The sequence below is a fragment of the Aedes albopictus genome, chromosome 1 (genome assembly GCF_035046485.1).
Source record: "Aedes albopictus strain Foshan chromosome 1, AalbF5, whole genome shotgun sequence".
Lineage (NCBI taxonomy): Eukaryota > Metazoa > Arthropoda > Insecta > Diptera > Culicidae > Aedes > Aedes albopictus.
Window position 1 is genome coordinate 255,560,385 of NC_085136.1, and position 26,834 is coordinate 255,587,218.

At 44.1% G+C, this 26,834-nt stretch overlaps 2 protein-coding genes across 2 annotated transcripts; both read left to right on the forward strand.

The window, feature by feature from the left end:
- Positions 1-584: 584 nt before the first annotated feature.
- Positions 585-7,858, forward strand: LOC134291548 (uncharacterized protein K02A2.6-like). The gene is made up of 4 exons (XM_062859468.1): positions 585-2,302; positions 2,835-3,081; positions 3,139-3,901; positions 7,656-7,858. The coding sequence occupies exons 1-4, from the start codon at positions 585-587 to the stop codon at positions 7,856-7,858; spliced, it is 2,931 nt and encodes a 976-aa protein (XP_062715452.1).
- Positions 7,859-13,445: 5,587 nt separating this feature from the next.
- LOC115259448 (uncharacterized) lies at positions 13,446-15,224 on the forward strand. Its single transcript, XM_029860022.1, has one exon. The coding sequence runs from the start codon at positions 13,446-13,448 to the stop codon at positions 15,222-15,224; it is 1,779 nt and encodes a 592-aa protein (XP_029715882.1).
- The last annotated feature ends 11,610 nt before the right edge of the window (positions 15,225-26,834 follow it).

Genomic DNA, 26,834 nt, shown 5'->3' on the forward strand with positions numbered 1-26,834 from the left:
TATATGAGCAATTGGTTGTGTATCATAAGAGAAAATGGTTGAGTACCTTGGGATGTTGATAGTGTATGCGTATGAGCAGAGCAGACCGTTATTGGTGATTTTTTAATGTTTTTTTGGTTGGATATTAATATTGTCTATCCGGTTGGAATCAAGACCGACATTCAATCAAAAATTGCAATTTTTTTGGTCCACAAGTGTCGCAACTGTTTCGCATCTAGTGCGCTGTGTTGCTGACAACAACGGGAAGGATGCGCACTACATTTGACATGATTAAAAAACGTCGCGAGTTGGGTCGCGTCGCGACTTGATTGTGCGAAGTCCGGTTTGGTGGCGGCCCGACAATAGTAACACATGAACTGAACAAATTGGGGTACTGAGAAAAAAAAATAAATGAAACTAAACATAATAAGAGGTGATTTATTTCTTTATAAATATATATGTATATTTACGTTTGAGCATTATAATATAGCCGCTATTTCTTAGTTATATTGCATGAACAACATTGGGATAAAATAAACTCACAAGGTATAGAAAAAAGTTATTAAGCAAACATTCTTTTGGATAAATCAAATTTGTTTCACAGGATGTCGTCATATAGTCGTATTAAACCATTTGACGTTACAGCGGAAGCTAGCAGTCTTCCAGCTTTGTGGGAAACGTGGAAAAGTGACTTGGAGTGTTTTTTCCTGGCACATAATATCGAGGCACAGCGGGACAAACGGGCCCAGTTGGCCTACCTTGGCGGTCCGGCCCTTCAAGAACTGCTACGGCATTTGCCTGGGACAAATCAAGTACCTCATGTGCCTGTCGACCCACCGTACTATGATGTGGCCATCAAATGCCTGGATGACTATTTTGAGCCATTTCGCCGTAAGACGTATGAGCGGCATATCTTCCATCAGATTGTTCAACAACCGGAAGAAAGATTTGCGGATTTTGTTTTGCGGTTGCGGAAGCAGATTGCTAGATGCAATTACGACGCATGTGTAACAGATGAGTTGATTGCCGACCGCATCACACAAGGCTGCAAGTCACAGGAGTTAAGAACAAGACTTCTGCAGAAAGACCGGTCACTTGAAGAGATTATCGCGTTGGGATCAAGTTTGGCCGAATCGCAGGACCAATCGATAAAATTGTCGAAACCCAACATCCAAAGCAGGCCGGAATTCGAAGTGAACGCTGTTGCAAAACCACCGTTTCGTCCTTTCCAGAAACGTAGGGCATACATTTCTCCAGGAAACCAGAATCGTACACAGCTTGGTCAACAGCCGAATAATCGCTTCACTTGCTACGGATGTGGACGCCGTGGACACGTGCAGGGAAGCAACGATTGCCCGGCGAAAGAAACAAAATGCGCGGCTTGTGGGAAACAAGGACACTGGGCGAAGAGATGTTATGGTACAAGGCAGGGATTCGAACGCCGGCCCATCGACAGTATTTCAGAACCAAAGGTCAAACGTATCCGGGCGATTCAGGAAGAAACCGAGGAAGGTCAAAGCACAGATTTCGTATTCTACGCGATGGGTCGGAACGTTTTCACGTTCAAGGTTGGAGGAGTTGACATACCGATGACGATTGATTCTGGCGCGGATGCCAACATTATAACAAGGAATATCTGGGACCAAATGAAGGAGGCTGGAGTAAAGGTGATGAATGCCACAACTAAAATTGACAGGTCGCTGATCGCGTATGGAGCCGGAGAACCATTGAAGATGGCGGGAATGTTCCAAGCAGAGATTAAGGCAGTAAACAACAAAGTCGAAGCAAAGTTTTATGTCGTCGAAAACGGTCAACGCTGCTTGTTGGGTGATCGCACCGCCAAGGATCTGCAGGTTCTCAAGGTTGGATACGACATTGAAGCGATCGAAACCAAGCGCCGTATTCCCTTTCCGAAGGTTCGGGAAGTGAAGGTTGAAATACCTATCAACCAAGAAGTGCAACCAGTACAACAAGCGTATAGACGACCACCGATTGCGATGGAAGAAAAGATCGAAGAGAAGTTGCGATCACTTCTTGAGCTAGATATTATCGAGCGGGCTCTAGGTCCGTCACCGTGGGTGTCGCCAGTAGTACCCGTCCTCAAGGATTCTGGAGAAGTCCGACTGTGCATTGACATGCGTCGGGCCAATCAAGCAGTGCTCCGTGAAACTCATCCCTTACCGTTAGTGGATGAGCTCTTGTCATCGGTCTCCGGCGCAGTGCTCTTTTCGAAACTGGACATTAAGGAAGCGTACCATCAGGTCGAGTTGTCCGAAAGATCAAGACCCATAACGACTTTCATCACCAAGTATGGTCTCTACAGGTAGATAAGAACATATTGATTTTCTTTTGTTTTGTTGAATAAACTTGAATTTCCAAAGATAAGACCTTATTGAATTGTTTCTCTTAAAATGTGTAGGTACAAACGTCTAATGTTCGGGGTCAGCTGTGCACCTGAGCTATTTCAGAAAACAATGGAAACTATAACAGCTGGTCTCGATGGAGTTATTGTATACCTCGATGACGCTATTGTGTTTGGCTCAAATAAGACCGAGCATGATAGAAGACTCGCAGCGTTGCTGAAGCGTTTTTCGGAATACGATATTCTTCTTAACGAAAAAAAAGTGCATCTATGGAGTTGAAAGCCTGGAATTCCTGGGTCACCAGCTTTCATCCGCAGGAGTTCGCCCAACTGAGAGCAGACTGTCCGTCATCCAGAAATTTCGGGAGCCGCAAAATGTTTCAGAACTTCGAAGTTTCCTCGGATTGATTTGTTATGTTGGCAAGTTCATTCCAAACCTCGCGTCTAAAACTGAACCACTCAGACATTTACTTCGATCAGGGGTACAATTCAGATGGACTACGACAGAAAGCTCCGTATTCCAGTCCATCAAGTCGGATATTTTCAAAATACATCATCTCGGATTCTTCAACCCCAAGGATCGAACCAAGTTAATGACAGATGCAAGTCCAACGGGGTTGGGTGCTGTACTCCTACAGGAAGATTCACAGGGAAGAAGTCGTGTGATTGCTTACGCCAGCAAAGCACTCACGGAGCTGGAAAAGAAGTACTTCCAAACAGAGCGGGAAGCTTTGTCGCTTGTTTGGGGCGTAGAAAAGTTTCGCTTATATCTGCTTGGAATAAAATTCACGTTGTAGACCGACTGCAAAGCGCTGAAATTCCTGTTCAACCCCAAGTCTCGCCCTTGCGCTCGGATCGAGAGGTGGGTTCTCAAGCTGCAGAACTACACTTACGATGTTGAGTATATTCCAGGATCTGCTAATCTAGCAGACGTCTTCTCGCGGCTTTGCGAATTACCACCAGAACCTTTTGATGAAAAGGGAGAAAAGTGCATTCAAAGCATTGTAGCACAGTCTATTCCAAAAGCGATCACGTTGCAGGAAATCAAGGAAGAAACGACAAAAGATGAAGAACTTACGCAGATAATGGAATGTCTTCGGTCCGGTATAATGGATTGCATGTTCAAGGAGTACAAACCTTATGTGGACGAGCTTTGCAGTGCAGAAGGGGTTCTGTTAAGAGGCAATCGACTGGTAGTTCCTACGAAGTTACGTGAACGAGTGCTGGCGGTGGCACACGAAGCGCATCCGGGAATGGCCGCAATGAAGCGTCGTCTTCGCACGAAGGTCTGGTGGCCAGCGATGGACAAACAGGTTGAGATGAATGTGAAGAAATGTAAGGACTGCATCCTAGTATCTTCCTTGGGTCCACCGGAGCCAGTGAGAAGTACAACGATGCCTGATAAGCCATGGACCGACATAGCGGTTGACTTCATGGGTCCGCTACCCACGGGACACACGCTTTTTGTGATGGTGGACTACTTCAGTAGATTTACTGAGGCTATTGTCATGAAGCAAATAACGGCAAGGCGTACAGTTCAGGCACTTCACGAAACGTTTAGTAGGTTTGGGATTCCTGAATCTATCAGGTCTGATAATGGACCTCAGTTTGTAAGTGAGGAAATGCGAGCATATTGTGATGAATACGGTATTATTCTACGGAAAACAACACCGTATTGGCCGCAAGCAAACGGCGAAGTCGAGCGAGCGAACAAGACGATTTTGAAACATCTGAAAATAAGCCAGCAATCGTCGAGCGCAGACTGGATGATTGTATAACATTTCGCCGAAAACCATTTCGCGGAATTCCTTATTGCGGTGTAACATTTCGCGGAATGACATTTGGCGGAATGAACCATTTCGAGGAATGCACCGTTTCACCGAAAACCATTTGGCGGAATGTACCGTTTCGCGGAAAAACGTTAATAAGAGAGAAAAAATTAACTGATGGAGAGACTACATCATGAAAATATTTATGATCAAAAACTCAAAACAGCAAATGAAGTATGGAATGTCTGACATTAACAATTCAATGTTTGTAAGAGTACCGTCAAATGGGGTAACTTGCAACACTTTTCGACTTTGAAGCAATATCATTGAAAATCTAAACATTTGAAACATCCTGTGAAGCATCATGTACGCTAATTACCCCGAGTAGAATACTATGCAGCACTTGGTTTACCAAAATACGTTGCCACCTAATCAGTAGGTGCGAAATACATGCTTGTTGCAAGTTTCCCCATCTGTGGGGTAACTTGCAACATAGGACATGAAGCTAAGTTAGCTATCATTAAACAGCACTAACATTCTAGTATTTAGTCGTATTGTAAATTTTTGATGTTATGCATGAAACATACCATGAAAAGATGTACACTAATCAATTGACATATATTTTTTCATGAAAGGATTGATACTTATTGCAAGCGAGAGTAGGGTCTGTGTGCCATCAGTAATCTCATGCTCCCATTTTCATCCTATTATAAAACAAGCGATTACGGCACCGATTGACTCCGTTCTTTTTGTTTTCATGGGTGCTCACTTCTAACAAAAAATATAAAAATAAGAAACAAAACAAACAGCGCTTCAATCCTTTGTTTTCCGTGGGATGAAAATGGGAGCCACATGCTTAATAAGGGAACCAATACCCTATATCGTTTAACAACAAGTCTCACGTCCCTCAAACACAAAATATATATGATTCTCGTGATTTAGCACTCATTGCAAAGTGTCAACAATGATTATTGTCATTTCTTGAAAAGGTAGAGTGAGTCATCTTCAAGTAGTTTTCAGTTTGAAATGGTGTTTGGCAATTTCAGCTAAATTAACATGATTGAAACACACCTATTCTACTTTGTAAATGTCAAACTCGCTAATTTGGGTATTAAACTGAAATAATTTACTCCATCTAGGTTCAGAATTGATATTGGTGATTGCTTTACAGCGTTCATAACTTTTAACATGATGAAACATGAATGAAACTTCAAAATGTGGTATTTCCTAACAATGTTTGAAGGTCACGTGCAAAAAAATGTAAAAAATGAATTGTCATTTGAAAATGAACGCGTTACGTAATCAATAAATGATCCATTTCGGTTATTTCTGTCAAGTATATCATGAAATGAAGATACATAATAGAAGGTTTCGTCAAATTCAACTGTTGCAAGTTACCCCATAGTGGTTGTCGAATATAATAATGATTTTTTGCATTACTTAGTCGATAAGTTTATCAAACTTTTATCGTTTAGCTAAGCTTACTATTAGGTACCCTAACTGCAATCAAGGTCATCAGACTTATCGCACTTACCATAAGGGAGAGGTCAAGCACGATTTTCATACTTGTTTTTATGGCATAAAATGAGCAATCCGTTTTAACAGTGTAGCTAAACCATAAACAAAGAAACAAAGCTAATTTTTATACTAAATCTATCTTTGATACATATAATCTCTATAACCGAAATAGTAGGGCATTCTAGTTTTTATTATTATTAGAAAATGCTTCACATTTAGTGTATGTCATCGTGTTGCAAGTTACACCGCTGTTGCAAGTAACCCCGTTTGACGGTATACTTTGAAAGAACAGCCTATGTATGAAAGAAGGGAAATTCTCTGATAATATTAATTTAGCAGCTGTTATTCTAAAATAAGTATAATGCATGATATTTATGAAAGCACAATCTTTGATGTGAAGAAGTAATGCTGGGGCATTAGCCTGAATTGACGTTAGGTGATTAATCACTGGGCTGAATAGATGTTAGACTAATTGGTTCGAAAAATCTGCCCATTACTATAAAAAAGAAAAATCTCATGAGAATGAGTAAGTTGCTGGGTCACCCAAATAACACTGTAGCACTGCAACTTATAAGTACACAACTTATTCTTAAAAGAAGGTTAGATGTAGATATCAGTTTGGTCACCAGCAAAAGGTATTTGAAAATGACAAATTTCCTACGGAGTTAGCAGTAGACTACCAATAAATAACGTAACAGTACAACTCAAAAAACGTCCTTGATTTGGAGAAGGATAAATCTCTGAAGGTAGGGTCAGCAGCCTGGCCATTCAAAAATTCACCAACAGTGTTACTCTAAAGAACAGCCCATTCTTGATAGAAGAAAAAATCATCATTTGATTAACAGTTTGGTCGTTAGCCAATTTTTTGAACTATGTTACTTGTAAGAACAGCCTATTATCATAAGAAGGTGAAATCTTTATAATGTTATCAATTTGATCGTCACAAGCTGTCCAACACATGACCGGGCTTTGATGGAAGGAAGGCAAATGAAAAATTTGGTAGTCAAACTATAATGTTACTGGAAAGAACAGCCTTGTTTGAAAGAAGGAAGAATCTCTGAGGGAGTTTGCAATATAAGCCCTTGAAGGTACAATTTATGTGACAACGATTATTACGCCTAATATTTCCATTCGACCTAATGGCAATTGGCCTAATGACCTTTGGCCTGACGTTCAGAATTCTTGAGAACAGCCTACGAATCAAAGAAGGTAAATTTTTATTCAATTGATCTCAGATTTAACTTTCCGTAACTCGCGCGGTTGGCTACCACCGTCAGTACCACGCTAATGCTGAGTACAAAAAGCGAGATTTTTTCAACGTGTTGTACACAATACGATAGCGGGATCACTCGAGGGTTAAAATTAATTAGTACAATCACAGAGCTAAGGTACATGAATCTCTGATGGGGCCAGTAAAGTTCAGCAGTGAAAATAATTTGTTATTCTAGTATTATTTGCAAAATAATAAATTCCGCGAAATGGTATTCCGCGAAACAGTACATTCCGCGAAAAGTCGTTCCGCGAAATGGTATTCGGCGGAATGGTTCATTCCGCGAAATGTTACACCGCGAAAAAAAATTCCGCGAAATGGTTTTCGGCGAAATGGTATACAACCGACTGGATGTGGGATCTTAGGTCGTTTCTGCTTATGTACAATTCCACTCCACATGCCACAACTGGGGTGGCTCCTTCTATTTTGATGTTCAAGCGTCTGTTGAGAGACAAGCTGCCATGTTTTGGCGAGCAGGCTTCATCAAAGGAAGAGGAGGAAGTAATGGATAGAGATAGAGCGAGAAAGGATAAGTATGCGGATTATGCCAACTGCAGGCGACACGCTAAGGCAACAGAAATAAGAGAAGGAGATACTGTTGTAGTTAAACGAACAGTTAAAGACAATAAACTGTCGACAACTTTAGCGCCTGAGGAATACGCAGTGATCAAGCTTGTGGGGTCAGATGCAACGGTTCAATCGAATTCTTCGGGTCGAGTATTAAACAGAAATGTTGCACATCTGAAAATCCTACCAGCATCGATGAGTACGACAGAAAACCCTCCATTCAAGGATCAATCAGCCATGCTGCCACTCCGGGACATGGACATCACGAATGAATCAGAGGAAGCGGGACCGCAGGAAACACAAGCGGACCAGAGCACAAGCCGATCAATGCGGATGTCGCGCAAACCAGCATACCTCAAGGATTACCATACTGACGCAGTTTTCGACGTTTAAAGTAGAGGGGGGATGTCAGGATCGGATTCGCCCTTTGCGAAAGAGCAGCAACATTGATCACCCCTATCAGAGAGAATCCAACGTGAACGCCGCCAGCGTCGCCGTCGGAGGACAGTGAGAATGGTAGAGGATTAGAAGATGGAGTACTGTTAGACTCGCTGTTAGAGAACGGAAAATAAAAGTGATTTGTATAAAAGTGCGTTTCTTGCGTTTAGGTTTTATTCTGAGATCCGACACTAACTTTTTCATTTCTTTTGTTGTAAATCTTGCATGGTGTAGTTGTGATTGCAAACCTTTATTGTTGTGCTATCGATGAGCAAATAATGGTGCACTCTCAATAATACAATAATAACAGAACTTGTTCTACAACAAAACATCTTATTAAATGTTATTTAAAGAAAATATACCAATAGCAGGATCATGACAAAATAAGATTGCCCAACAAAACCTGTTATGGAAAAGTTATGCCTCAATAAGTTAAAAATAACAAACCAAGATATAAGAACAGGTTTTGTGATTCAGTTGTTATTATTTTGATATTCTCCTCTGCTCGGGTAATACCGACGATCTGTTCAGCGAGGATTTAGTCGGAACTCTAAGGCGTGCGTGTGACGCCGCAATGCGAAGGCGATCCATGCTCAGAAATTGACGGAAACCGATGTACAGATGGTGTCTAGAAATCGCAGAACTTCGAGCGTAAGAGCCAGGAAGAGGATGCAAAGAGCTCGTTCCAATGAGGGTAGAACGGAACGTAGCGAGGTTTACAGGGTGGCTAAACTGTCACCGCATAGAGAGTTCAACCTTCTTCGTGCATTATCTCACTCTTACCATGCATAAATAGTGCACGCTCAGCGTGCCTGTCTGGGTCATAGTGACCCCAATGCACGACTAGGGTTATGGCACGTAAGCGGGCGTTCGTCGAAAATTTCAGCCAGGCAGAGAGTCAATCTCTGCCCTTGAGAGATGCCTACAGAGTAGTCGTGGCTAAAACGAAAGGCGCGTCAGTATACCTCCAGAACGCTCACCCGAGATTCTGCAGAAGATCGTGGAAACGTTTTTCCCACACCATGATACAAGACATTGGCCCCCGTCCCCAAATGACCAAACCGGCCGGCCATAGCGAGGTCGCCCCGGTGACGAACGACGAGTTCATCACAATAGCGAAGTTGCATAAGTTGAACAATTGCCTTAAGGCTCTGGGTCCGGACGGTATCCCGACAGTAGCCATCAAGACGGCCATCGAAGCTAGCCCTGGCATGTTCAGAATGGCTATGCAGATGTGCCTAGACGGAGGCGAATTTCCGGAAAAGGGGAAAAGGCAAAGATTGGTTCTATTGCCCAAACGCAGGAAGTTACCTGGTGACTCGTCGGCTTACAGGCCTATCTGCTTTCTGGTCACCGCCGGGAAACTGTTGTAGCGGATCGTTCTGTCGAGCCTGAAAACCAGATGACTCTGTGCTCTCGGACAACCGGTTCGGTTTCCGGACGGGCTGATTGATAGTGGACTCTATTAGGGCTATAACTAGGGACAATGGAAATTCGCGGCAAAATTTCTTAAATTTCGCGGACTACAATTGTTTATTTCGCGGAACTGTCGCGGTTCCATATTTTTGACCGTTTTGCTGAAGAAAACTCTAATTTTGCATGCTAAATAAATAATTCACTTGGTTTTCAGAGGTCTTATCATGAATTCATCGAATAAGTAACAAATTTGACAAAAAATAAAAAAAGAAGCATGCTTTGAAAATACAGTAAACTTGTATTATGCGATACAGAATCGTACATAACTTACCATTGTCAAAAGATATTAGTTAATTATGTAATGTTTTAAAAATTGAAAATGATGGAAATTTATAAGGTATTTTCACAATTTTGTCAATATTCGCGGCATTTCGCGGGATTTCTCACATTTCACGACCAAAAGCCAATATCGCGGATTTCGCGGCTTCCGCGAAATCGCGAATTTCCATTGTCCCTAGCTATAACCAAAACAGCCGGGATAGCCACGTACACGATGACTGTTTACGGTTGAAGAGGACCCTAGAGTACTCAGCATCTAGGGGTACTCGAAGCGGTTGGCCCGGGACCGGTTCCAGAAGAACAGGATTCTTCATCCGGTTCAACGCATAACAAGTAGAAACTAAGTAACCGTGGTTCCAATCATCATACAGAGCCTCGCTCATTACCGTGTGCAGTACGGCTAATTTCTGTTCGAAGAGCAACTCGATTAGCAATTCAAATTTTGAAGGTCATCGCGAAAATCTTCGGGTCTTAAATTGCACACGCGTGCACGCTGATGAGTGCGCGCCCCAATGAATGGTGGCATAGTTAGTTTAGAGAGCCCGTTCGCAGAATAATAAGTCATCATAATGCATGCCAACGAACGAACGTTTGGCTGATGCAAGTAATGATTGATTACATGAGCGACGGCAGCAGCAGCAGTGGTACCCCCAGTAGTGAATCCATAAGTGCAACGGTCGAGATGGACCCAAGGGGATGGCACCTAGCAGTAGTAATGAACTCGCGGAGAGTTGCATTCGAAGTTAGTTAGTCAAATGATGTTATTCGAATCTTTGACTCGGCTGGTAAATTAGTTGCATTACGTGCGCATATGCTTAAACGTCGTTTGCAATTTCGCAATAACTAGGTTGTTGATCTTTTGAGTGTTGGGCATCGTGAGCCTGGGACAAATTGATCAGTTTTATGCAACTTATCCTGCAGTTATCTGTACAAGATCATATCTCTATCAATCAACCGTACATTGTAGAATTGGTGTATGGTACAAGTGATCAGAGTCGATGTTCAAACAATCGCAATCGCTAGCTGAGCAATAAAAGTGATTCATCAACCAACGTGCACCGTAATTTCTAGAAATTCCTCAGAGCTATTACCGAGAGCTATCCCACCCCTTTTCTACCCAGAACGGTTCTACACCATCCGGTACCGATCAAATGGGTGCGGTGGGAACTATTGAAACAAAAGCTCAAATTGATGACAGTGAACACAATTGCTTAACCATGTTGTGCTAAACTGCTATTATTACCATATTCTGCCATGTTCGATGCTGCACCACGCCATTGAAGCGTCGATGTCTTCGTCGTCGTTGTCGTCGTTTGTCGTTGCTTGGTGATTGCAGCGGAGTTGACTTGAAGTCATTTTTTTCCCACACTCCCACTCTCTAGAGTCAACCCAGCATCATCGCCCGCCACCGTCGTCGCATTTGACTGTAACCCGATCGGGCGACCGGCTACGAAACGGGGTGCTGCAGCCAGCAGCGCAGTGTGGTGATACCGGTAAAGCACCTATTTCTCGACTCTCCAGCGGCGTTCGGTTGTTCGGGCTCGACTCGTCAACACTGAATTGTATCTTATGCTCCGAAACCCTGCTGCACGCTGCCGGCTGCTAAATGACTGACTAATGTCTCGTGGAAAATATCTACCCGAGTTAGTTAGTTCTTCTTATGCAGCAGCACGCCGCCCTTCTCCAGCTGTAGTGTGCCTTACTTGTCTGCGGGTATTTAGGAGCGTCTCGACAATGCCGCCGCCCGCAGCCAAAGCAGAAAAATGAATTGTCGAGATTTCCTGCCGTCGCCGCGACCGACTCGCACTCAGTGGACCCACTCAGCCCCTCATGGGGGCTGCTCGCTCAAGGGGCGGCGAAGTTGTTGAGCGTCGTCGGTCGCCCCTAATTAATGGCGGTTAATGATCATTCTGTAGCGCAGTAGCGGCCGCGGCGGTTGATTTGTACCTCTATACTGTCGAAGGCGTTGCGGTGCGGGTGTTGTAACGCACCACCGGAAAATTTCCGGACACAATGGAACTTGGCGAATGCGTCAAGTTGAATGGTTGTTGGTGTTTATAAATTCAATTTTCCATCTGGAGGCGGTTTAGTTTGATTGCTGCTTATCACATAAAAGTGTCTGTTGCCTGTACCAGTGCTGATAAATTCAAAACCTACAATTTCAAGAACAATTAGGTTAAAGGTCGTTGGGTTGACAATAGACAAAAGGGTGATGCAGCAGAGGCTTTTACCAACAACTGAGTAACAATTCGACAATGATTTTTAATTAGGTTTCAATTAATGTTTCCTATTTTTCTTAATCAATTATCTTCATTTTATTTATTTAGTATTACATCACCGTATTACACCACCGTATCCTTCCTGCTTTGGCCACCTTCTGGATTCTGGGTTCGCCGTAAAGTGCAGCGAGCTCGTAGTTCATTCTTCTCCGCCACACACCGTTCTCCTGCACACCGCCGAAGATCGTTCTTAGCACGCGTCGCTCGAAAACTCCGAGTGTTTGCAGGTCCTCCTCGAGCATGGTCCATGTCTCGTGCCCGTAGAGGATTACCGGTCTTATTAGCGTTTTGTACATGGTGCATTTGGTGCGTGGGTGAATCTTTTTCGACCGCAGTTTCTTCTGGAGCCCGTAGTAGGCCCGACTTCCGCTGATGATGCGCCTCCGAATTTCACGGCTCACGTTGTTCTCAGCCGTCAGTAAGGATCCGAGGTAGACGAATTCCTTCACCACATCGAAAGTATCCTTGTCTATCGTAACATTACTACCAAGACGGATTCGGTCGTGTTCGGTTCCGCCTACCAGCATATAATTTGTTTTTGAGGCATTCACCACCAGTCCACCAATCTGGAGAATTTGCCGTACGGTGAAGATCTGGTCCGTTGTCGACCGGCCGTCGATGAAGCCGGCTTAATATCTTCCCACGAACTCATTAGTTTTAGGTGACAGACGACGAAAGATGATCTGGAATAGCACTTTGTAGGCAGCATTCAAAATAGTGATCGCCCTGAAGCTCTTACATTCCAAATGGTCGCTTTTCTTGTGAATGGGGCAGTTTCCCCCTCCTTCCACTCCTCCGGTAGCAGATCGGTTTCCCAAATCCTGACTATCAGCCGATGCAGACAGGTGGCCAACTTTTCTGGGCCCATCTGGATGAGTTCAGCTGCGATACCATCCTTACCAGCTGCTTTCTTGGTTTTGAGCTGGTGAATGGCATCCTTAACTTCCCTCAGCGTGGGAGTTGGTTCATTTCCGTCCTCCGCTGCACTGGCGTCGTTGTTTCCTTCGTTGCCGTGGTCTCCCGTGCCTACGTTCTCCACGGCTTTCAGGTGCTGATCGAAGTGCTGCTTCCACCTTTTGACCACCTCACGTCCATCCGTCAAGAGGCCTCCGTATTTATCCCTGCATATTTCGACTCGCGGCACGAAGCGGTTGCGGGATGCGTTGAGCTTCTGGTAGAACTTACGTGTGTAGCTGATTTAATATATGAGAACCAAGAAGGTTCACCCTAATGAATTTTTATAGCATTCACTCAGAGCAATATGCTCTCAAGTTGTTAAACTATATATGCAGAGGTTGACGAATAAATCAGATCAGTTGAATTCATGCCACAGAAACGAAAACCTCGTGTTTCAATCGTCCGGTCGGTATCACGGTACTCCCTGGGTCTTACAATTCTGTAGACAGGATCAGTACCATTCGCGCGTAAAGTCTTGAGTAGCGAAATCTGTATGCGTTTTCGCGGTGGCAAATGGGCCAGTTGAATAGGTTCGGAATTTGCCGGTTGTGATGAGTGATCACGATAAGAAGTTGGAAGAGATTTCCAGAAACGTGGCTGAGCAAGTGATAGGTGATACGGACGCGACCGGAGAACATAGTACGGGGGCAAGTGACCTGATTGAAACTTTGTTGGGAGGAGAAAGCTCCAAGGACAGTGCTAGTCGATCAGATCGTCAGAAGTTTGAAAAGTTAAACGCACAGGATCCGCGGTATAAGCGACGCGAAAGTGATAGTACATCCAATACTATGGATAACGACGCGTTTAGGTTGTTAGTCGATGCGTTAAGACAGATGTCTGTGCAAAATGTGCGTCGGTTCGATATACGGGATGTAAAGGACATTTTAGTCCCGTTTGACCCTGATGTGCCCACCACGCCAACTGCAGAACAATGGATCGAGTCTATTGAAAAGGCTGCTGCATTGTACAATGGAGATGATGCGTGGATGCTGCAGTGTGGCATAGTGAATCTGCAGGGGGCCGCCAAGATTTGGTTCACCGGGGCGACTGTTAGGGACTGGGCCGAGTTCAAAGCCAAATTGGTTCAAGACTTTCCTACTTCGGTGGACGTAGTGAGTATTCACCAAGCTATGATGAACCGGAAGAAGCTACCAGGAGAAAGTCTAGAGACCTATTTCTACAGCCATGTAGCGCTGGGAAGAAAAGGAAAGCTACCCGATCAGGCCACGATCAAGTACATAGTTTCGGGTCTCGAAGGTCGTTTTGGGAATATTACGCAGGTGGACACTCTTCCTGAGTTACTGAAACAACTGAAGTGGTTGGCAGAAGTAAATCTACTGAAGCCGATAGACACGTCTCGTGGGTCTACGTCCAAGTCGGTAACGAAAGGAGAAACTGGGACGGGTATCAAGTGCTATCGATGTGGAGGTGTGGGTCATGTAGCCGCGACGTGTAATGAGAAGAAGAGCTACCGACCATCTACAAATGCTGAGTGCTTTCGATGTAGTGAGAAGGGGCATCTCGCGAAAAACTGCTATAAATTCCCAGTGAAGAAGTCGACGCCCAGAGTGATGCAAGAGATTCGGCAAAAAAGCAATTACGTTAAGACAGTCAAAATTGGGGATCGTTGTGTTGATGCTCTGTACGATTGTGGTTCTGCAGTTACCACCATAAAGAAGGGTTGTTGTGAAATTTTGAGCAACCTTGAAGAATATCACATGGAGCTGATAGGGTTTGGTGGAAATAGAGTGCAAGTGAAGGAACGTAGTTTCGAAAAAATAGAAGTGGACGGACTGCTGATGGAAGTGACATTACTGGTTGTACCGAACAACGTGCAGGCAAATTCAGTGATAATCGGACGAGACATTCTGGATCGAGATGATGTACGATTCATCAAAGAAAAGGGAAGCGTGCGAATTGAGAAAATTCCTGTTGATGAACCTCTTTCAACAGTGCTCTCACAGGAGCCACTGGTGGAGACGAGTAGTAGTAGCTTGCAACCTAACATGTGTAACATTCGGGCATACGAACCAATATCAGCAGAGGAAATCAATGTGGATGGTGGACCCGAAGAACGTGAGATGGTGTTGGAGGTGATAGACCGATACCGACATTGCTTCGCGAAGAACTATAAGGAGATGGGCACTGCTAAACATTGTGAAATGCAAATTGAGTTGGTAGATGAAAATCCAGTGTACATCAAACAATACCCGATGGAGTATTCTCGGGAAAAGGTTGTGGAAGATACCGTTGAAGATCTGTTATCGGCAGGCATCATCCAGTCGTCAAAATCTCCATACAACAGTCCGACCGTGCTAGTGAACACGTAAAAAAATCCGTTCCGATATATGTGCACTCCCAGTCACGGCAACGGGAACAAACGTGAACTATGCATAGCAACGATAACAACAATAAGAAATGTACACCGTGAACTAGATGTCACGGTTTCTAGAACGCCCATATTGACAGCTGGAACTAGTTCCAGTTCACGGTGTAGGGGAGACTGGGGAGACTTGATCCCTTTTTCTTAATTTGCCTGTAACTTTAAGAAAAATTACAAAACTAGATCCATTTTTCGTACAGAATGGCAGGTAAACATCTATTGCAAGTTTATACACAACAGAAGGACTTTAAATTATTGTTAAAGTTTTCAAAACTGTGTTTTTATGGAGGCATGTCTTATGATGTATTTTTCAAAAATGGGTCAAAATTGATCCCCTTTTGAGCACATGGTTAATTTAAAGGGAAAATAACTCTAGAAGCTTCCTATTAATTTTCTTTTTAAGTTTTCTTTCATTTTCGATGCATACGGTGTATTTGAAATTATAAGATTTCCTTAAATTGTTAAGGATATGCCGTATCTTGAAAATGGGGAGACTTGATCCCCCTTTTCATGGTTTGTACTAAAATAATATTTATCTGACACATTTTATCATTGAATATACTAGAATTCCGAGTAAATAGAGGCTTCCAAATAGAATTTTATTTTTCATATGTATAATGTGTGTGTAATCCTCGAGGGATCAAGTCTCCCCATGTTACTGTTGTATACACTAAGCTACATTAATTACAATATTAATATAACAACCTTATTTGGATAAATACGTTTGATAGTACTTTATTCATACTATGTGCTGTGAAATTTTGACACGATTTGGTTCAATTTTCACAAAGTTATTGAGATTTTTCGGAATCGCCTAAAAGATTTCTGAGAGACTGAAAACAAACCATCAGCCGTTAAAAAATAATGCAATACACAATTAAAATCAATTGTAGCCAAAACATTGTCGTCTGTCCAGATGTCGTTTTGGGAAAAATATGCTAGAAGAAAACTGTTTTTGATTCCGAGAAAATATGGGGGGAACAAGTCTCCCCAGGGATCAAGTCTCCTCAGTCTCCCCTATATTTGCTTGTTCACATATTTGCGTTTGTTTGTTCACGTTTATCAGAACGGTTTTCTGAGCGTGAAGAAAAAGAATGGAGATTGGCGCATGGTCGTAGATTACCGTGCAATCAATGCGAAGATGATTAAAGATAAGTGGCCGATGCCAATCATCGAGGACTGTTTAAATAGATTGGTGGGAGGTCGCTTGTTTGTGGCAATTGACTTGTTCCGCGGATATCACCAAATTCCGTTAACGGTGACCAGCTGTAAATACACTGCGTTTTCCACACCAGTAGGCCACTACGAGTATAAGAAGATGCCATTTGGGCTGTCCAACGGCAGCGCAGTATTCCAGCGGATGATAGATGCAGTAGTTGCACCACTGCGTCGCAAAGGATTTGTTGCATACCTAGATGATGTGACATTTGGAGGAAAAACGTTGAAGGAAGTGATGGAGAAATTCGAGCTGTTCCTGAATGCCTTATCGGACAACGGTTTAACAGTGAATCTTGAGAAGACACAGTTTTTGAAGAAGAAAGTGAATCTGTTGGGCTACGAAATCAGTGAAGGTGAAGTTCGGCCCGGACTTGAGAAAACTTGTGCTTTCGAAGAGTTTCCGGTTCCAACAAGTGTGCGAAATGTGAGGGAATTCCTCGGCTTGGCAAACTATTTTAGACGCTTTGTGAAGGAATTCAGCATTTTAGCTGAACCGTTAACACGACTGACTAAGAAGGACGTTGAGTTTCAGTGGGGAAACGATCAGCAGTCGGCATTCGATAAACTAAAAGTGATGTTGGTTAGCCGGCCAGTGTTAGTGATGTACGACCCAGAGAGAGAGATTGAGTTGCATACAGATGCCTGCTCACATGGCTTATCGGGCATACTACTACAGAGTATGGACGATGGTCTGCACCCGATTAGTTACTTTAGTCGGAAAACATCGTTAACTGAGTGCAAGAAATACAGCTACGAGTTGGAAGCCTTAGCTGTAGTGGAGTCCGTTGAACGTTTTCGGAAATATGTGTTAGGTCGACATGTGAAGATTGTGACTGACTGCGAGGCAGTCAAGAAGACTATGACTAAAAAGAATATGTTGCCTGTAGTTGGGAAGTGGTTATTGAAATTGTTGGAATATGATTATGAATTTGAGCATCGTAAGGGAGAGAAAATGAAGCATGCTGACTGTCTGAGCCGAAATCCAGTCGAAGAATTTGTGCAAGAAGAAGCGGAGCCAGCTATGGCTAGTGTTATGCAGATAAACATTGGTGAAGACGAGTGGCTGAAGTTATTACAGCGAGAAGATGAACACTTGTATGGGTTGATGAAAGTGCTGTCTGCCCCCCCGGTCGACAACAGAGGCAGACAACTACACAAGGAGTATATCCTCCAAGAAGAAGGTGTTATGCGACGGTGTACTGATGGACTGAAGTGGGTGGTACCAACTCGTGCGCGATGGAGAATCGCACGTAGCTACCACGACGAACTAGGTCATAAAGGTGTCGATAAGGTGTACGAAGCTATTCGTAGAAATTTTTGGTTTCGCCGAATGAAGAACTATCTGAAGCGGTACATTGATTCGTGTGTGTATTGTGCGTATATGAAGAAGAAAACTGGGAGCAAGGAAGGACTTTTGCATCCAATAGAGAAGGTACCTGTGCCATTTGATACAGTTCATCTGGACCATTTGGGTCCATTTATTCGATCCACTCTCCGAAATGAACATATAGTGGTATTAGTGGATGGATTTACCAAATACGTCGTATTGAAGGCCGTACGGAATACAAAGACCAAACCAGTTGTACAAATGTTAAGTGATGTGATTGCTACATTCGGAAAACCCAGACGAATCATCACTGATCGAGGAACGGCATATACATCGAAAGAATTTGAAGAGTTCTGTGTGCAGTTGGGTATCACACACATCAAGGTAGCAGTTGGAACTCCTCGTGCTAACGGGCAGGTAGAGCGCGAGAACCGCAACGTTCTACACTCAGTGAGATGTATGGTACGACACGACGACAAAAGTTGGGATATGCAGCTCCGGATGATTCAGTGGGGACTAAATACCATGGTGAACGACACGACTAAGGTATCACCGCACTCGCTACTGTTCAGTTACAACCCACGTGATATAATGCAGAACCAGTTGCTCATGATGTACTCAGTAGAAACGCCAACGAGTAACTCAGAAGAACTACATCGACTGGTGCAATCGAGGATTAAGAGAGAGCAACAACGGCAGAAACTGTACTTCGACAAACGACGGCGGCCGGCAAGAGATTACCAGGAAGGTGATTTAGTGCTGGTAGAAAACGACGTTCAAGCTACCGGGCATAGCAAGAAGCTGGAGCCACGTTATAAGGGACCGTTCATTATTCAAAAGGCTGTTGGCAACGATCGCTACTTGATTGCCGATGTTCCAGGAGTTAGGTTTAGCCAGAAGCGAACATCTACGATTTTTGCGGCGGAGAGGATGAAGCCCTGGACTGTGAACGCATCTGTGGAGGCGAGTGACGACGACAATGATGGGGACTATACGAGTGATTGTAGTTATGATTAATTATCGCCGGGACGGGATAATAGCTGTAGTGTCCGTTGTAGCTGATTTAATATATGAGAACCAAGAAGGTTCACCCTAATGAATTTTTATAGCATTCACTCAGAGCAATATGCTCTCAAGTTGTTAAACTATATATGCAGAGGTTGACGAATAAATCAGATCAGTTGAATTCATGCCACAGAAACGAAAACCTCGTGTTTCAATCGTCCGGTCGGTATCACGGTACTCCCTGGGCCTTACACGTGTTTCTTGTGAACGGAACAGCAGTTTTATTTCCTCGCACTCCGCTTTTTCCTGGTGGCGCTTTTTTTCACGGAAGAGACGGATCTGCTGCTTCCGCTTCTGTCTGTATCGCTCCTCATTTTGTCCGGTTCCATGCTGCAGCATTACCGCCCATGCTGCGTTCTTTTCATACAGAACCGCTCTGCACTCCTCGTCGAACCAATCGTTTCCCTGGAAGTAGCCCTGGAAGAATCCCAGGAGAAATTCCTGGAGGAATCCCTGGTGCAAGTCCTGGAGGAATCCCTGGGGAAATTCCTGGAGCAATCCATGGAGAAATTCCTGGAAGAATCCCTGAAGAAATTTCTGGAGGAATCCCTGGATGAGTCTCTGTAAAAATTCCTGAAGGATATCTTGAAGAAATTCCTGGGAGAATGCCTGGAGAAATTCCTGGAGGAATCCCTGGTGCAAATCCTGGAAGAATCCCTGGGGAAATTCCTGGAGCAATCTATGGAGAAATTCCTGGAGGAATCCCTGGAGGAATCCCTGGAGGAATCTCTGTAAAACTTCCTGAATAATATCTCGGAGAAATTCCTGGGGGAATGCCTGGAGAAATTCCAGGAGGAATCCCTGGTGCAAGTCCTGGAGGAATCCCTGGGGAAATTCCTGGAGGAATCCATGGAGAAATTCCTGGAAGAATCCCTGGAAAAATTTCTGGAGGAATCCCTGGAGAAATGCCTGGAGGAATCCCTGGAGGAATCTCTGTAAAAATTCCTGAAGGATATCTTAAATCACTGGTGCAATTCCTGGAGGAATCTCTAGAGAAATTCCGGGAGGAATCCTGAAAAAAATCTTGGAGCAACCCTGGAGGTATTCCTGTAGGAATCTTTGGAGGAATTCCTGTAGAAATTCCCAAAAGAATTTTTGGAGGAATCCCTGGGGGTAATTTTGGAGAAGTTCCTGGAGGAATTCTTGAAGGAATGTCTAGAGGAATTTCTGGCGAAGTTCCTGGAGGAATCTGTGGAGAAATTCCTGGAGGAATCCCTGAAGGAAGTTCTGGAGAAATCCTTGGAGGTATCCTTGGAGAAATTCCTGGATGAATTCCTTGAGGTATTCCTGGAGGAATCCCTGGAAAAATTCCTTAAGGAATCCTTGGAGGAATTCCTGGAGTAAGCCCTGGAGGAATTCCTTGAGGAATGACTGGAGGAATCCTTGGAGGGATTTCTTAAGGAATCCCTGTAGAAATTCCTGGAGGAATCTCTGGAGAAATTGCTGGATGAATCCCTGGAGGAATTCCTGGAGGGATCCCTGGGGGTATTTTTCGAGAAGTTCCTGGAGGGATCCTTGGAGGAATGTCTAGAGAAATTTCTGGAGAAATGCCTGGAAAAATCCTTGGAAAAATTCCTGGAGGAACCCTGGAGAAATTTCTTAACCCTTATGTGGCCGACAGGGTACCCAGCGCCCATTTAAAAAGCACGGGGTAGAAAAAAAAAACAAAACATTTGTCGAACACATAACGATTAAGGAATCCCTGAAGAAATTCCAGGTGGAATCCCTGGAGGAATTCCTTGAGGAATCGCTAGAGGAATTCCTGGAGGAATGTCATGACGAGGTATTCTTGGAGGATTTTCTGGAGGAATTCCTTTAGGAATCCTTGCAGATAAAAGGCGAAATAATCTTCAAAGGTGTCAACGATTTTTTTCGCAGCAATTACCCAAGAAGAAATTTGCAAATAATCCGCGCAAAGTTGCCGAAGAAACTTTCTAAATAATATACGAATATTTCCCCGAAATATGTATGTCGAAAGAATTTCTCCAAATACTGAAAGATGGATCCCCCAAAGAAATTCACGAAGGAATTTCCAAAAATAGACAAAAATAAATCTCAAATTATTTGTCGAAAGAATGGTAAGCCAGGTTAGCCAACACCGCTGTTTCCTGCAGCTGTCTCCGATTGACCATCGCGGAAACCCTCCATACCGAGCTTGACGGTGTTGCCTCGGAGTCCGGAACCTTTCTGCATCGCACCCGACAGCTACAGGCTCCCGCCCCCAGTCTTGTTAGAGATCACATTCATTTGAACCTTTTCGTCGATATTCGGCCTCCTTTGTCTCCGCGACACACACAAGCAATCAAACTACTGTACGAAACAAAAATGTCAATCGAATGCACTTTATCACGATAGCGTCTTCGGGAGACGGTTCGGCTTTTGTTATTCCTGTCTTCTTCGATAATGAGAGCTGTGTTGGCCAAATGTGTCTCGGCTTCAATGCAACATGCGAGAATAAACTAATGCTAGCATTCATAATCGAAATTGGCTGCAAATTTATGCGAAAAGCTTGAATTAGACGAATGTCATCGTGTCAGACGATAATGATTTGACACTTTCTTATGTTTATTGAACTTCGTTCCACCGCTCGTGTTGTGTATAAGAGGTAACGGTAGCGCACGAATGTAACAAAGCAAGCTGACACCCGACTGCGGCAACGAAATGAAGGTAGTGAAAAGTGTCGAATGTTTACAAGACTGCCCACCCCACCTGTCGTATCATCGTTTGGATCGCTCATTTTGCTGTCACAGCTTTCAACTGAACGGGACAACGGGAGCAAAATGGGGAGACGAACTCTCCCAAATACCTCATAAACGGCAAGGAATCCGCACTGCCTCACCTACGAAGTAGACCGATAATCGCACCCGTGTCCGTTGTTCGATCGGATTCTGAACGAAAACAAAACACTGTCAATCCTTCCGATCGCGGTAGGACACCCACACATTCTCAACATTTTCCCCAACCAATACAGATGCACGTTTTGCATGTATTGGTGACGCGAAGGTATGTGAACACCAATACATTCACAGCAACGTAGAAACCGTAGTCTTTCGGATGAAGAAGCGCTAGCAGGAAGTACGAGATCGCGAAGCGATGGAAGAGCAGTACCGCGCCAAGGACACACGAAAGTTCTACGAGAAGCTGAACCGCTCGCGCAGAGGCTTTGTGCCATAAGCCGACATGTGCCGGGATAATCACGGGAATATTCTCACGAGCGAGCGTGAGGTGGTCGAGAGGTAGCGGCAGCATTACGATGAGCACCTCAATGGCGACGTTGCAAGTACCGAAGGTGGCGTGGAAACAGATCTTGGAGTATGTGCACAGGACGAAAAACCTCCGGCCCCTGACGTCCAAGAGATTAAGGAGGAGGTTGGCCGGTTGAAAAACAACAAAGCCGCTGGAGCAGATCAACTACCAAGCGAGCTTCTAAAATACGGTGGAGAAGCACTGGTGAGAGCACTACACGGGTGAACGCGCTACAACAGACCAGATGTTCGCCATCCGCCAGGTGTTGCAGAAATGCCGCGAATACAACGTTCCCACACATCACTTGTTCATCGTTCTCAAATCGGTGTATGATACAATCGATCGAGAACAGCTATGGCAGATAATCTGAGATTATGCACGAATACGGATTCCCAAATAACCTGATACAATTGATCAAGGCGACGATGGATCGAGTGATGTGCGTAGTTCGAGTATCAGGGACACTCTCGAGTCTCTTCGAATCTTGCAGAGGGTTACGGCAAGGTGATGGTCTTTCGTGCTTGCTGTTCAACATTGCTTTGGAGGGTGTAATAAGAAGAACGGGGATAAACACGAGTGGGACGATTTTCACGAAGTCCGTTCAGCTGCTTGGTTTCGCCGATGATATTGATATTATTGCTCGTAAATTTGAGACGATGGCGGAAACGTACATCCGACTAAAGAGTGAAGCCAGGCGAATCGGAATAGTCATTAATGTGTCGAAGACAAAGTACATGATGGCAAAGGGCTGTTACGTTTGTAAATTGTTGTGATGATCATCGCTGTCTTCAACCGACCACTTGAAAGAATGGTAAATAGGAATGTTTAAGAATTTTTCAAGAATCGCGATTTCGATTCTTGAAAAATTCTTCCGCTGTTGCTGGTGTTGTGTGACGTTTGTAAATTAGTTGTGACGTAGTTTTAAGAATTTTCCATGAATTGGAGAATGCAATTCTTGGAAAATTCTACGATTATTGCATGGAGTGTGTTACGTTTGTAAATTGTTGTGAACATTTTGTCAGTTTATTTTGTATGTTATACATAGGTTTGTACATCTGTCCCTGAATTTTAATGTGCATTTGTAGTGCTCCAAACATTTTAGGAGTGATCCAGTACAAAACACACAAGCCGTCCCCTAACACGGACATCAAATTGTAGACGGTCTTGTGTTGTTGCTCAGATCGGGATGCCCCTTAGGATTAGAAATTCCTAGACCAAAACAAGCTATGATTGCAGCAACAGATGCTGCGAATTAAAAGGCGAACTGCCAAACAAAATACATTTCTAGGGTGACTGATGGACCAAGAACAAAAATGAAACCTCGTCATCCTGGGTTCGGACTTAGTTATCTATTTGGATAACTGGGCACAATTTATGTTATTGCAACACATTGTGTTTTGTGCATTTGTAATGTTCCATTTTACTTTTCGTATCCCACTAGTTTCAAAATGTGTGGCTCGATGCGGAAAATAAAATGCGCATTTGTAGGGTTCTATTAGCAGTTGTCTACATTGTGGTACCCATCGGGAGCACAATGCATTTGTAGTGTTCCGCAAAACTTTTTTTTGTTACAATGGCGCCCAACGTGGGGCGTTGCGCATTTATGAGGTTCCAATGTACTATTTGTTACAGGGCTCCAGGGAGGAATCACCGCGCCCGCCACCCCGAATTTATATCGACGGTGATGAAATCGAGGCGGGTTGAAGAATTCGTGTACTTGAGCTCACTGGTGACCGCCGATAACGACACCAGCAGAGAAATTCAGAGGCGGATTGTGGCAGGAAATCGTTCTTACTTTGGACTCCGCAGAACTCTACGATCGAATAAGGTCGCCGTAACACGAAGTTAACAATCTACAAAACGCTGATTAGACCGGTCGTCCTCTATGGGCACGAAACATGGACCCTACGTGTAGAGGACCAACGCACCCTTGGAGTTTTCGAACGGAAGGTGTTGCGTACCATCTACGGTGGAGTGCAGATGGAAGACGGGACTTGGAGAAGGCGAATGAACCACGAGCTGCATCAGCTGCTGAGAGAATCAACCATCGTCCATACCGCGAAAATCGGGAGGCTACGGTGGGCGGGTCACGTCATCAGGATGTCGGATAGCAACCCGACTAAAATGGTTCTCGAGAGTCATCCGACCGGTACAAGAAGACGTGGAGCGCAGCGAGCTAGGTGGGTCGACCAAGTGGAGGACGATCTGCGGACCCTACGCAGAATTCGGAACTGGAGACAAACAGCCATGGACCGAGTGGAATGGAGGCGGCTACTATGTACAGCAGAGGCCACCCCGGTCTTAGTCTGATCGGTAAGGTAAGTACAGGTTAAGGCGATGCGATGATGGGCGATCGCCCAGGACGAAAATCCTTCAATTAGGCTCTCGGCGCTACCATGAGGGATCTGGAGTAAAAGTAAGTAGAGAAAATCGCCAATAATTGTTTTTTTTTTTTTACTTAATCATTTATTTAAGGCTCATGCGCCAACAGGCATAACGGAGCCGAATTCAGTTAAAACTATTTACAATTTCATGTTTTTGTCTTATAAACTATGTTAGTTTTGGGGAACCGAAAAACTCGCGGTTTGGTCGAGGTTAGGGGAGAACAAAAATATTTGAGGAAAGGATAGGGTGTTGGGGTTTTTCGTTGACACGTGACAGCTAAGTGTAACCAATAATTGTTGCATACCCCTATAAGGATAACATGGAGGGTGCAACAATTGACGATTGACCCTATTAGTAGAATGAAATTGCCTATTGTTATTGCAAGCAATACCCTATATTTTCATGCACCAATCTAGTATTTTCCCTCAGATAGATGATGATGAGAGAAACTCATGACAATGGCATACTTCTTGGTTGATTATCAAATTTTCAACTCGGACGTCCTTGCTGGTCGATGTTGGAGATCTGTACTCCAGACCCTTTTGTAAAGCAAAACCGGAGTTTCTCACAGTGCAGTTATTGACGACGACCTTCAAACCTGAAAGATTTCACATATAAGACGAGCAAATTACTTGCCTACCCCCAAATAATAAAGTGTGATTGTTGGTTCCCTGTAGGGGGTCATATATGTACGGCTTCATGGGAACGAATCGGATAAGTCGGTGGCAATTTGTCACTGATTGACCCGTGTAAACCTAAAAGTGGACGATCACAGATAAACCTACCGAGCAACCGATTTGTTTTTTACTGCTGCTCTCTCGTATGACCAACTGACACCAAACTGGGACTTGCTGGCTGAATGCTGCTCATCTCATAGAATGGGTCAACCCGATGCTGCTGGCTGCCTTCGGTCGTTGAGGTCGAGGCGCATTCTTTCTCGATAGCCATCATCAATGTGCCACAAAGGAGGTCCATGGCGATAGCGCAGCAGTAGAGACCTCGGCCGGCCATGCGCTGCCGCCAGCTGATTGCCAACGTTTGTGTGCCTTCGGGCGTTGAAGATGGTAGGTTATAAAAATTAATTGAAATTAAATTACAAACTTTGAGGTGGATTATGCAACCACACGCCGGCCGTCGTTATGTGGGAAGAAGGGTTCGACGTGACACACGAACCGAAGAATGCCCCTCGAGCGGGTTGGTGGAACCCGACCGACTCTGTATGTAAATATTTATTTATGATGATCAACCATCGCACGGCACGGCACGGCGTGATGAACATTATGCTCACACTTCTGCAGGCTACAGTCGGACCTGGAGGGTTCGCGAACCGGATGGATGGTGTAGCTTGATTGCATGGGTTGGTACATGATATCATCGCATGAATCGGTTGGCGGGTGCTGACGGCACAGTGTTGTGCATCTCATTGAAGCTGAAGCACACAAAACAGTGACTGTGGTGGTTATTGTGTTACTGGGTGATCTTTGATACTGGCTGCAGCTTTTTTTTCTGCGGTTCAAGGCAGTTGAACTGAGAATCTCCTTGCCTGATCATGCGCTGCGCATTTTCAATCGATTCAAATCTTTAGATACCTCAAATTTATACAAATCAACTCTGCCAACTTATGTACGCAGTTCGGTGTTTTTGCAGCTCCTTATGCATGGTAGAACTCTATTTGGACTGTTTAGCAAATAAAATATGGCGCTTTTCTAAAGTTTATTCGAAATAGACCTGTGCGCCGACTTTATTTTGGTCGGCGGCAGCGGCGTCATCGGCGTCAGCCCTGCAGAACTTCTGAAGAAATCCCTGAGTGGAATTTTCGAAGAATTTCAGAAGGAAATCCATGAAGAATCCCTGAAGGAATTCCGGGATGATTTCCCAAACGAAATGAAGCAGAAATCTCAAGGGAATTCCAGCAAGAATCTCCAAAGGAATCCCACTGGGAATTTCCAAGTGAATTCTAAAAAGAATCTCCAAACTATTTCTAGGAGGAATCAACGAAAAATATCCAGAAGGAATTTCTGAAGAAAATCCAGGGGAAATTCCTGAGATAATTCTAGAAGGAATTGCCGGTATGTTCACGAAGATTTCCCGAAGGAATTCCGGGTGGAATTCTCGACAGAATATCAGGGGGAGTCCTCGAAGAAATTTCAGGAGGAATCCTCGAAGGAAGTCCAGGATAAATCCCTAAAGGAATTCCAGGAGAAATCCCTGCAGGAATCCCAGGGGGAATCTCTGAAAGAATTCTGGGAGGAATCTCCGAAGGATTTCCAAGCGGAATACTCGAAGGATTTTCAAGAGGAAATCCCGAAGGAGCTC

Bases quoted from the DNA above. Each gene is read 5' to 3' on its own strand.
- LOC134291548 (XM_062859468.1), top strand. From the start codon at position 585: ATGTCGTCATATAGTCGTATTAAACCATTTGACGTTACAGCGGAAGCT. The intron at 2,303-2,834 runs GTAGATAAGAAC...GGTACAATTCAG, and splicing joins ACCAAGTATGGTCTCTACAG to ATGGACTACGACAGAAAGCT. The intron at 3,902-7,655 runs GTAGGTTTGGGA...AAATCCTACCAG, and splicing joins GGCACTTCACGAAACGTTTA to CATCGATGAGTACGACAGAA.
- LOC115259448 (XM_029860022.1), top strand. From the start codon at position 13,446: ATGAGTGATCACGATAAGAAGTTGGAAGAGATTTCCAGAAACGTGGCT.